This window comes from Trachemys scripta, chromosome 1 (genome assembly GCF_013100865.1).
Source record: "Trachemys scripta elegans isolate TJP31775 chromosome 1, CAS_Tse_1.0, whole genome shotgun sequence".
Lineage (NCBI taxonomy): Eukaryota > Metazoa > Chordata > Testudines > Emydidae > Trachemys > Trachemys scripta.
In genome coordinates, this window is record NC_048298.1 from 152801976 (window position 1) to 152815099 (window position 13124).

Consider the following 13124-nt stretch of genomic DNA (forward strand, 5'->3'; position numbering starts at 1 on the left):
CAGCCAGCAGCCGGAGAGAAGCAGCGCTTTCCCCTTCAAAGCTGCTTCTCTCTGGCTGCTGGCTGTGCAGCTGCCTCTGCTCCTCCTGAGTCCTCTGGCCCGTGCTCACAGGGCCGCATTCCGAAAGGGGCTTTAGAGCTGCAGGCCCCCTTAGCCCAGGGCCCTGCAGCCCCTAAAGTCCCTGCGTTTTGGGTGGCCCTACCTGCTGGGGGTGGGGGGAGAAGGCAGCTCCCAAAATTGCGGTTCCTAGAATTGTGGCCGTGGGGGCGGTGCCGCGCTGTGCAGAGCCACTTGCACACCCCCTGCACCAAACAGGGGCTGCCCCAGGTAAGTGCTCTGTACCTCCTGCCTGCCCCAGCCCTGAGCACCCTCCCACACCCTAACTCCCTCCCAGACCCTGCATCCCCAGCCCTGAGCCCCAGGGGTAAGCCAGAGGCACCTCCCCACCACAGTACAGTACAGTACTGTACAGTATATAACGCCTTTTGTCTGCCCAAAAAAAATTTCCTTGGAACCTAACCCCCTGCATTTACATTAAATCTTATGGGAAAATTGGATTCGTTTAACATCGTTTCACTTAACGTTGCATTTTTCAGGAACATAACTAAAACGTTAAATGAGGAGTTACTGTATATAAAATGTCCAGGAGCTTATGATGAAAATCCCAGACCTCCTCTAGACAAATCTGAAGTGCATCAGCGACACACTTCATCAGCTCCTGAAATTGTCTAAAATCATCTGCCACTGAAGGTGGTGGAGGCTGTACAGCCTCATCTGGTGATGATGAAGAGATGTTTGTGAGAGGTGTTATCTCGTTGTCAGCTCTTGCCTCCTGTTCCTCAAAGGTCTCCTCTAATGGCTCATGTTGCTGAGGTGGTAGTGAAGGATTAGGAGAATCGATGTGTCTGTGCTCCCTCCAAGAGGGATTCAGTACCCTTAAGGATTGTTGGTAATATAGGGCCCAGGGATCCCAATAAGGCCACTGTGGGGGCCCATAGGACACAGGAGGAGGCATTCACCATTGGTCATACCAACTAAATGGGGGTTGAGATCATCTGTTCCCAGCAATCAATATCTCAGTACAAGAGTAATATCTCAGAGTAACGGGAGATCCCTAAACTGAACTTTGTGAGTCAGAAGAATCAACCTCAACATATTCCAAAGGAGGTTATAACTGTTCACCCTGGATGGTCTATGTCAGTGAAGCAGGAAGTCTAGATGAAAATTGTGGAGTCAGTGACCCAAAAGATTTCAGTATGGATAATTGTATGGTACTGATAAGTAATGGAGTCTCCAGCTCATCTGACACAAAAAGATCCCTTGAATATCTGAACTCCTGCAGTACTCATGGTATGTGAGTGGGAGCAGAGAAAAATCCTATAGAGATGTGGGAAACAAAGTAGGGATCTGTCTAGAATGCAGTAGTGTTGCAGACACCGAACTCTTCAAATGTCCATACTCTGACTCAGTCGGTACCAATGTAGTGGTGTGGGATATGGCTATAGCTAATGAAGCCACTGAAGAGTCTGATGGTGCAGAATTCTTTAACATGGAATGTCTTCTAGAATAGACATGACCACCCAATGCAGATGAAGTCTTGAATACCAAATCCAGCTTAGTGGAAGAGTGATTTTTAGAGAGAGCCTTTAACAATCTCACGATATTGGACAATCTCACCGATAATCACTCAGAGCCTCAACCGTCTTCCCACTGGAACCTCGTTTCAATTGGTGACCAAGACATTTTAGTAGGAGATCTAACAATCTTGCTCCTTTTGTGGTATGCACAGTCTTACTGTACAGGGCTCTCAGTATCACTGTATCCATCAAGGTTTTCCAGTGACTGAGACCCAGGGTACCTGCAGCTGTATCTCTTGAGGCTCTTGGTGACCAGGATCCTGAGGCAGACAGGGCACTAAGTGTGCTCACAAGCCGATGTACAGGGGAGCTCTCAGAGCTCCATCATTAACAATTTACATTTTATTTCCCTGTTTTTATGAGATCTACTCTTGAAGGAAGAGCAGATCTTACTGTTGGCTGGTATACGGGTGTCTCCCAAGCAATGGAGACACCGACAGTGTTCATCACTGACTGGGATAGCTTGAAAAAAAGTGCTTTAAGCCTGGGGATACTGGCATACCCAAAAAGAGTCAAGGTCCAGAATAACCCCTTAAGAAGGAAAAGAAAAAGAGGGGAAAACTAACAACAATCCCCCAAATTAAATACTAGAACTAAACTAAGCTAAGAAAAACTAAGGAAAAAACCTACATTCAACTAAGTGAAGCAAGCACACTTGACGCGCTCTCTCAGGCTGAAAGCAGTTGAGAAGGAACTGAAAGCATTTTCCCCACACTACTCTATGCATCCTATGGGGCACAAGAATGTGTAGAGTGCATGTGTGGGACAAACAGGCATGGCTACTGAAAATCTCTGATCAAAGGCACCTGAAGTGGAGCACCCAGAGGGACACTACTCAAGTACACTTATGCTAATTACTAAACTGATTTGAAATTAGCACTTGAAATTTCTGCACAAACTGACCAATTCACCAACTAGAGGTTCCCCCCCTCCCCGCCAGGGGCTGATCCTCCAAGATGCATGGGCCTCCTAAATAGTGCTGAGCACTCAACTCCCACTGATATCAAGCTCTTCAAATTTGCAGGCAGCATGGTCTAGCGTATAGGGCACTTGACCAGGAGTCAGAAGACCTGGTTTCTAGTCTAAGCTCCACCACTTCCTACTTCTATGCCTCTGTTTCCCCTACAACTTTTACTCAGGTTTTTCTATTTAGAATGCAAGGCATTTGTGACAGGGACATTCTGTGTTTGTATAGCATCTAGAACAATGGTGACCCAATCTCAACTGGAGTCTCAAGGGGTTACTGTAATACATATAAAAATAATGTACATTCTAGTACAGGGGGTCACAGATATCTAGTCACAAAAGACCTGATAAAGAACCAAAATGTTCTGTCAGTGCCTCATAAAATGTGTCATCTCCAGGAATTAAAAAAATGTACATGCAATTTTTATATTTATTGAGATTGTGTTCCCAGGTGCCACGTGCCCCATTTTCATTAATAACTCCATAACCAATCTCATGGTCCAAATGTTTCTGCTGAAATTGTACTTCTGTTGGACATTATATGCACAGTATTTGTTTTTTGTCCCTCCACCCCCAAACAACATGGGATTTCAAATTCCAGATATTTTCTGTAGAAAACTAGATCCACAATAACTTTTTTGATAGTCAAATGAAACATTTAGATCTTTGTTTGTTTTGTTTAAATTTAAATTAATGGAGATATCCCATCTCCTAGAACTGGAAGGGACCTTGAAAGGTCATCGAGTCCAGCCCCCTGCCTTCACTAGCAGGACCAAGTACTGATTTTTGCCCCAGATCCCTAAGTGGCCCCCTCAAGGATTGAACTCACAACCCTGGGTTTAGCAGGCCAATGCTCAAACCACTGAGCTATCCCTCCCCCCAGGAAACCTCACCGTATGTGAACAGAATGAGTGGTATTTTTATGTGGTTTACTTTCTTCTTTTGTTCAAATTTTCTTCCTTGGACTGCATTTTACTAGGTCTTTTCTAATACACTATGCTATTAATAATCTCCAAAGCAATGTATTTTTATTAGAACTTTCTTCTTCCAAAAACATCATCTCACATGTATTACATGTTCACTCAATTTACATTTGGATCATTAACTATTTAAACTGCTTGATGGTAATTTGAGTCATGATTTCAAATGTATTGACAAAAATAACCTATGGTCATCGTTTTTAATAAACTTTACTTAAAAAACTATTGGTCACTTGCAATTCCTTTTCCACCATCAACTATGAATTGAAAACTGGATTTGGCTAGTTAACTTTTCTGTGCCCCCAAAGGGTTATCTAGTCCCCAGAGTTTTGTTTTGATAGTAGTTAACTCAACACATCACTCCTACAGGCTCCTAAATGACTTGGGTTTCTTGCTATTATGGGGTTCTAGACTGCAGAGAGCAACAGCAATGACAACTCCCCAACGATTAGCTGCTACAGTGGAGTCCATGGAGTATACGTTAGGATTTCTTTCCCTAAAACTTAAATCAAATACAACTTTTGATAAAAAAATCCCCCAAATCAGTCCCAAATCGGTCTCTGAAACCAAGTGCAAACATCCGTCTCTCCCTGCATACAGGGAATGGTCAGTGGCTATAAAAGGAAGCTGCCCAAACATCATTCAGATATGTGCTATGTACAGTACAGCAAATTAAATAAATACTATTGGTGGGCAAATATCAGCACTCCAGACATTATAATGTGGAGTCTTTAGAGATACTGGGGACAGATACTGATCATGCTGAACTTCTACTGGCATCAAGGTGCTCACGCATCTCTCAGTATTTGTCCCATAGCTCCTTTCTTTCATTAATAAAGATCCCAAAATGTTTGGGGATCCTTAGAAATTCAGTAGAAGCAGGCATCTGGGAATATCCTTGATATAGGGGGTTTCCCAGGGTGATGCAGAGACAGAAGAAAGGCCTTCCCGTGCTCCCCCTCACAGCCAGTGCTGTAGAGATGGGACTACTATAGGCTGCTGCAGTGACCCATAAGGATTGTGATAGGCTGCTGTAAGTTAGAAGAGTTTCTGGAGCTGCTTTAAATTATGCTGAATCAGTACGGTCCCCATCCAGAATCTGGGGGCCTTTTAGGGGGTGGAAAGCCACCCCGCAGTTCCCCCTCCTTGTCCTTAGCCATGCCAAGCTTTAACTTGGCCACAGTTTGAAATTGAAGCCCAATGTTTTTCTGAATCTCATCCAAAAATTGGACTGAAAAATCTTACATAAATAAGCTTTCTATTCTTCCTGTTTCCAGTTGAAACAGAAATACTGAGTACATATTTCCACGAGTGTTCATGACACTCTCTCTTTACACAAACAGTACTTGAATTAGAAATTCACTTATATAAATGTTTGTGGAAAGTGAATTAAAAGGGGCTGTAAATACCTGCAGAGCAAATCTGTGGTTTATTTAAACAAATGTTTGCAAAAAAATATTTTTTTGTGTGTGCAGAATTTGACTTGCTTTCTTTTCCAGTATAAAATGAAAGCTATTGTGCAACAGATGTTCATATAATCAGCTGTGCAATTATTCATCAACTGGGATTTATTCAAATAAAGAGAAAAATCTATTTGAAAACTTCCCTCAGATGTGCTTTTTGTTGGGAACTTGCATAGTCCAGTGAAATAAGATTTGGGATCCTAGGTTGGTGGCTCAAATCCTGCCCATGTCAACAGAGAGTCATTACTATTTGACAGTTGTTGACTATAAAACAGGCATAACACCAACTCCCTACTTTACAGTGGTATTGCAAAGATAAATTTAGCCAATGTTTGTGAGTCTTAACATTACAGTGGTGACAGCCATTGAAAAGCCATGAAGAAATAAAAAAAACAAAACAAAAAAAACCCTTTGTGTTCAGGGTTTGAATGGTGTGCAGTAAGTCATATTGCAACCCATCAAATGAAGGAGATCAAAAGAAATATTGAACTACTTCCCCCATTTACTGAGTGCTATCCATCCTATGCACTGAATTTAGCAGGGATCCTACAGAGAAAGCAGTAGGCCAGATTCCACAGAATGCTCCACAGTCCTTTTACACTGGTTCAGAGTCACAAGAGACTCAAAAGGGGCAGATTTAACCCTGGGGGAATACTCCAAGATCAGAGTGATACAGAGCTGCTAGGGAATTTCTTGACTTGGTGTTTTTTCATCAGAAAATTTGCTGCATCTATGAAAATCTGACTAAAGATACGTTTGAGAGATCCAGAGAAAGTGCATGAGTGCACATACATAAGTGCACTTTGCAAAGTCTCTTGATTTGGCCAAATCAGAGTAAGTTTTCACCAGAGCACTGAAAGGATGTTTCTGTGAAGGGAGAACTACTTGTGAGTCAGAATTCAACTTTATTATTACTACTAATATTTGTACTGCAATAGTGCCTAACAGCCCCCGTCACAGACCAGGACCCCATTGTACTGGGTACTGTACAAACACAGAACAAAAACACAGTCCCTGCCCAACTTACTACCAATTTGAAATCAATAAGTATAAAGAAGTACGAAAATACTCAGATTAGGAGACTGCTCCTGCTCCAGCTGAAATAAATAGTGAAATTCCCATTAATGGCATACGGAGCAAGGCTGACTCCAGCCAACGGTGCAGCCGTACATGGGCAATACTTAAAATTGCTCCAGTTCCATCACGGTTTCAGTTATGGTGACTTGCAACATGTTTTTATGTTGTTTGTAATTTGAATGGAAAATGTTTCAATTAGGTATGTAACAGCTTTTTAAGCAGTATTTCAAGTTTTACAGATTCCTATAAAATATGCTACAGATAGAGCTGGAATTTATTCACATGACCGACTACCCAACATGCCAACGAACTGGTCTATAATAGATTACTTAAAAAGAATATAAGAAAGTTTGCTGACAAATTAGATATTTGTAAGTTCAAGGAAATACTGCTAAGTACTTACTAAATAGGATGGTTTTATGATTGAAAATCTTGCTCCAAATCCCATCTTCTGTGTTGTCTTTCACTCCAAATTCATAAGGCGTGTTGGGCTTCAGATTCTCCACCACTGTCTCCGTAGTTGGACAAAGCTGAAAACCCCAGTTCTTGTTTTTATCCTTTTCCCTGTAGCGAACTGTATAAAATCTGTTCAACAAAAATGACAGAACTATTCTTCACAAAGAGGAAACCAATTCAAATGAATATTTTCTTAAAATAATGTTTTCCGCTCTTTCATATATCTATATAATTTGGGATCAGAGAAGGTTTTCCTTGTGGGTTTCTAGAGAAAGTGGTATGAAATTTCTTGAAAATCCGGAAAGATTTTCTATACAAAAGGCCAGTTCTCTTGTTTTTCTAGCCCCTTTGAGTCACCAAAGCAGCACAAAGATGCTGGGAAAGCCATTGTATCTCCCAAGCTGGGGTAGAGCCAGCTAAGCCACTTTCTATGTAAACACCCTCCGCACCCTGCAACTCCCAGCAGAGGGAGTGCATTGGGAGTAGGAGTGAGCGTAGCTACAGTGTTAATGTGCGTAACTATTCTCCACTTTTGGACAAGCCCCTTTGTTGCCATAGCCAGCAGGCTTACTTTATACAGCCCCTGTGGTGCTCTCTAAAGTATGCCAGAATGAGGGCTAGTGCGCTACTGGCCCCTGGAATCAGGGAGGCACAAGCAACTCCTCACAATCCCTCTCCCCCCACAAGAAGATCCTGAGTGCAGCAGAGAATCTGACCCTATATTTTTAAGAAAGATAAAGCATAGTAAATAAATAATATTTTAGGCTTACATATCTTTCTTCCAAGGATCTCAGAGAGCTTTAATGTAAAGTTCAAGATTATTGCACACACTTTACAAATGGGGAAACTGAGGCATTACCTTCTGCAGTCTAAAATTTAGTATGCAGGGAGGAAAGTAGGAGGAACTTTGAAATTAAAAACATATTCCAGTAGGATTTGCCAGATTCCCCCCGACCCAATCCACCATCCTGAAAAATGGTGACTGCGATGTTAATGAGTATGAGTCACCGTAATATAAACTATCAAAAATGTGGAACAAAACTCACCTGGCCTGGCATAGCTTCTCATATTTAATATACACACTACATTACTGCCAAGTTTGGTGGGGGAATGCAACGATATTTGGCAGCATTTTAACTGAAGTACTGCTGAAACTTGTTAGACATACCATAAATAAATAAGTTTAATTTCCTCATCTAACATTTTCATCAACAGGAAAGGCATACATTCTGTCCAGTGGTATTTTTCTTCACTTGAAAAATGACTTCAGAAGGAACTTAAGGACATATTAAAAATATTTTCCCTACATGCCAAAGAATCACTCAGAAATCACTAAAAGTAAAAAAAAGAAAAAAAAAAGACAGATCTGATTTTTTATTTAATTAAGGAGGTTTGATCCATAAATTGTGTATGAAGAAAGGTGGGAGGGAGATCACAGGAAGAAAGGAGCCTTAGGAAAACAATACAAATTACTCTTTAATCTACTGCAAAGGTCTAAAGTAATTATATCCTGGTTAACTTTATTTCACAGGCCTAACATAATATAGCCAAGGCATGAACCCACCCGTACCAATTTTACAGCAGAGTGGTTGGAGCTAGGATTGTTGTAAAAGATGGCTGCTGAACCCAGTGAACGTTCTACTTCACTACTAAAATACACACAAAGGCAAGTTGCAGTTCACAGCTTTGTGAAGTTTCCTTTCACAACTTTAAGGAGCTGGGTTGACTTTTTCTGTGCGTTTAACCTGCACACTTAATATTTTTTCAACAGATTTAAATGGGCTTGGGAATTTAGGTCTCCTGATGGCATGTCATATTGCAAACCTTTGCAAACTGCCAGCTAGTTTCCTGTCTACAGCAGTGCTTCTCAAAGCCAGTCCACCGCTTGTTCAGGTAAAGCCCCTGGCGGCCCGGGCCGGTTTGTTTACCTGCCGCATCCGCAGGTTTGGCCGATCACAGCTCCTACTGGCCACGGTTCGCCACTCCAGGCCAATGGGGGCTGCGGGAAGGGCGGCTAGCACATCCCTTGTCCCGCGCCGCTTCCCGCAGCCCCCGTTGGCCTGGAGCAGCGAACCGCGGCCAGTGGGAGCCGCGATTGGCCGAACCTGCGGACGCGGCAGGTAAACAAACTGGCCCGGACTGCCAGGGGCTTTTCCTGAACAAGCGGCAGCCCGACTTTGAGAAGCACTAGTCTACAGGATGGCAAATTGTGAGCAGGATTCATGATAGGGGTAAGAGTTAGATACACTTCACTGACAAGTTTAGCAACTAAAATGTATTCCTATTTGTTGTACAAACAAGATCATGACTGCTTGTGGTTATTAGATACCTTGACACTTTTTGTTAGACAAGAGGGGAAATCCCAGATCCTCATCAAATTCAAATTCTTAAATTCTCCTAAATTCCTCTTGCACTCTCATCTGGATACAGTATTATTCACGTCCACCCTGAAGAGGGATGGACGTGCCTAACCCGACTGGTGCTAGGTCACAGTGCCTGCAGTGAGGAGCTGGGCCCAGCCTCACGGGACGAGACATGCAGCTGTGGGGTGAGTGCTGGATGGGCTCGGTCTCCAAACCACTTTCAAGATTTCACAGACTTAATTTAAATCCATGCTTTCTGTGACCATCATATTAAAATCGTAGCCTTAGCTATAACACTTCATATTGGGCTGAGACATTTAATTTATGTTTGCACAGCATTTTGAAATCCCTGAATAAAAAACAGTAAGGATAAAGTATAATTGTTTATGTATTTTCAAATTTTAGGAAGACCTAGTGATATTTATTTTCTATTCCCTGCAACTCATTTGCTGTCTTTTACTCCCACGCTAGTTTATGGATCCAATGCTATTTTCATCTTCAGAAAATTTAAAACACTAGTAGCTATCTATGGTACTCATATGTTCCCCATCACCACAGTATCTGAACACCTCACAATCTTTAACATTTATCCTCGCATAGGGTGACCGGATAGCAAGTGTGAAAAATCGGGGGGAGGGGGAGAATAGGAGCCTATATAAGAAAAAGCCCCAAATATCAGGACTGTCCCTAAAAAATTGGGACATCCATCTGGTCACCCTATCCTCTGTGAAGTAGGGAAGTGCTACTATCCTCATTTTGCAGATGGGCCATAGAGAGACTAAGTGACTTGCCCAAGGTCACACTGGAAGTCAGTAGAAGAACAGGGAACTGAACCCAGTCGTATGGTAGCATTCCAACCATTGGACCATTCTTTCTTCCTTTAACGGTACAGACAGAACACACAGCAAGTTAACTCACCAGAGGGGAGGAGATTACTAATTGGTACACTGACTTGACTGCCTCACATGTATTTTGGTCCAATGTGTTTAAAAGTAAAGGGAGGGGAGTCACTGCCAGAGAGGGTTGAAATAACTGTCCCTCACCAGTCCCTAGTGTTTAACTTAAGAAATCGGTTGACAAAGAAGGCCACCACTGCCATCTGCTGTTCTTGTGGCCTGGGGACTTCCTTTTCACATATGCTGTTCATGAAATCAGCCATCCGAATTGGAGAGAGTAGCAGACAGATTAATAGGGTGGCTTCAAAGGAACTACCAGGCACAATCACTGCTCCCTTGCAGCAGCAGAAACTTTCTTAGAATGGTGGAAAGAATTTCCCACTTTTCTCCATCTCTGTTGGTCCTGTGCTCTTCACCCAGGAACCCTTGCTGCTTAAATTATCCCCTAACACCGACAGGATAGAGATGGCAGCCCCAGTATCAAAGATTTAATTATCATTTTCATTTCTTTCCTTCATTTTTTTACCCCTCCCTCAACAATTTTTTTTGTTTTAGCTAAAATCAGGCAATCAGCAGCCACAATTAAAAGGCACATGTGCAATAAAATTAGACAATTTTAATGTCTAGAATTTCCTTGTGCCACTGATATACACATATGCATAGAGAAAACCTACAGGTTTTGCATTGGAATTTCCAACCGAAGTTGACAACCCAGATTTTGTCTGTTTGGAAAGATACGGGGAGACCACACTGCAGAACCACATGCTTAATTTGTAACGAAAGAAGTGCTGGGGCTCAAGCGATTAGGTGCCAGGGCTCAAACCATTTTTTTTACATTCATAACTGATGCAGCAAGCTCAGAGGTGCCAGAGCTATAAACTGCCAAGCCTAGAGGTGCTGGGGCTTAGCCCTGGTAAGCCCTGGCACAAATTAAGCACTGGGTCCAGAGGAATTGATAGGATGAGGGGGTGAAATGGGGGGGTATCCACAGGAAAGTGTGTTTGGAGTGCGTGCACACACACACACGCACATGCACATACACCTGTGCAGCCACACAGATGACGCATTGCTCCCTATATACAGCCCCAACACCCCACAAGTTATTCCTATCCCTTAAGGAGGAACAATGGGCCAAAGAGTAGGTAATACATGCATAGAGAAATATAATACTGACTCTTTTGCAGTACGCCATTCCCCCTCCCCCCCCCACACACATACTTCCCCTCATCCCCAATAGTAAGAATTTTGGGTTTGTATTTTAAATACATCCCTATTGAAATTCCCTCCTCCCTTCAAAATAAAAGACTCTGAGATGAATTGGGGTGGAGAGAAGGCAAATCAGTAAATCATTTTGAAAAAAGGAAAAAAGTAGGAAGTTATCAGTATTTAACAGCTAAGTATATGCAGCAAACTTAACTACCGGCACACCACTGTATTTCTCAGGGTAAAGCCTCACATCAGCCCTTGGGGGTGGGTGTATGTAAGAGAACACAAACTGCTGTCCCCGATACAAAGCAATCAGCAATGGATAATTCAAGCAAAACATTACTGTAGCTGTCACAAATTCTTGACTCTTCTCTGTCTGAACCTATAAGATATGAACATAAGACTTCAACCACTGTTGCAAAGTCTGGTTTTATTTGTAATCATCAAGAAGACATCCCCTATCCCCTTAATCAGGGCTTTCAAAAAGAGACATACTAGGTGGGAGTTTATTTCAGAGCACGTTTGTTACTGTTTAAAAATCTGTCTATATTTGCCTGCCCACAGTTGCTAGATTCACAACTCTGGGATAAGTTTTTCATTTTTGGAGGTTGCATTTTATCATTAAAAACTGTATTTTGTGTCCAGAAAATCCATTTCTGTTGCAGTCAACAGTGCTTAAAACATCTCAGGGTTCATTCATTTTGTATTCCACCTGAGTCCATGATGGCACTTCTGATGCCCCATAATAATGAACCTCTCATAGACAGTATTTTCCCAGGTCACGGGCTTCACCTAAATAGGGTACTTCAACAGATCCCTGGGAAGGCAGGGGGCAAGGTAGAGGCATTTCACCCTCCACCTACACAGATATTCCATTCCATGAGAGAACAACTAAACCAGGCACCTAAAAAGCCCAGCCACCACAACAGTCCAAAATACAGAAGCTGTAAGCAGAAGAGAAGTATTGTCGCAGTCAGTTGACAGCTTGATGATGCACAGAGCTCACCGGGAAAATGAGCAGGGTAAAGAAACACACAGCCTAAGAGCAAGCAGCAGCATGTTAGCCAGGTACATAGTCGTCAAGGCCAAAAAGGATCACTGTGATCATCTAATCCGACCTCCAGTATAACACAAGCCATAGAACTCCCCCAAAATAATTCCTTTTGAACTAGAACGTATCTTTGGAAAAAACATCCAATCTTGATTTAATAACTGAGGTTACTCAAAATGGGCTTCCTATACATAGATGATTAAAAATCCAGGAAGTGATCATTCTTGAAAATTCCCATCAGCAGGGTGATATCAGCTGTGGGAAAAATGCACACAACACCCATTGAAGGTAGTAAAAGAGAAAAAGAAAGGAAAAAAAAAAAAGAGGGCAAAAACCACTTCTTCATTCAAAGAAAATCTCTTGAGCCTGATTGTCCTCTGCCTTGCAAACTGTGGAGTCATTTACACCTGTGAAAAGAGAGTGTAAAACATTTCCATTGTGATTAAAAGGCATTTTACAGTTCTTTATTACTCAATGAACACAGAATGTGAATGACTCCACAAGATGCAAAGCACTGGAGACTGAGGCCTCTATTATGAAATACTTAGCTTAGTCCCAGTCTTTATATACCTAATACATAAAATGACTGTGAGTAGCGAGCATTTCAAAAGAGCGCATGCTATACATCCAAGTGGTCTGAAATATGTTCCTTTTATCTAGAGACCCACTTTTGCCTCTGCCAATACAAGCTTTGCATAGGGTTACCATACGCCCTCTTTTTCCCGGACATGTCCGGCTTTTCGGCACTCAAACCCCCGTCTGGGAGGAACTGCCAAAAAGCCGAACATGTCCGGAAAATGGCGGCTCTGCTCCTCCCCTGACTCTTCGGCTCTGTTTAAGAGCCGAGCTGCCCGAGCGCTATGGGCTTCAGGCAGCCCCCTTGCCTCCGGACCCTGCGCCGCTGAGCCCGGGAGGAGAAGGGGCCGGCTGGGGGCGCAGGGTCCGGAGGCAAGGGGGCTGCCCGAAGCCCATAGCGCTCGGGCAGCTCGGCTCTTAAACAGAGCCGAAGAGTCAGGGGAGGAGCAGAGC

At 42.7% G+C, this 13124-nt stretch overlaps 1 protein-coding gene across 1 annotated transcript in view; it reads right to left on the reverse strand.

Annotated features, from left to right (window-relative positions):
• The window catches only part of ABI3BP (ABI family member 3 binding protein), a 286567-nt gene that overhangs the window by 192116 nt on the left and 81327 nt on the right, over nucleotides 1-13124 (reverse strand). The window contains exons 5-7 of the mRNA XM_034767801.1: nucleotides 6527-6708; nucleotides 2140-2168; nucleotides 671-868 (exon numbers count right to left, since the gene is read on the reverse strand). Coding sequence (XP_034623692.1) covers nucleotides 671-868; nucleotides 2140-2168; nucleotides 6527-6708 — 409 coding nt within the window. The remainder of the gene's footprint in view (nucleotides 1-670; nucleotides 869-2139; nucleotides 2169-6526; nucleotides 6709-13124) is intronic.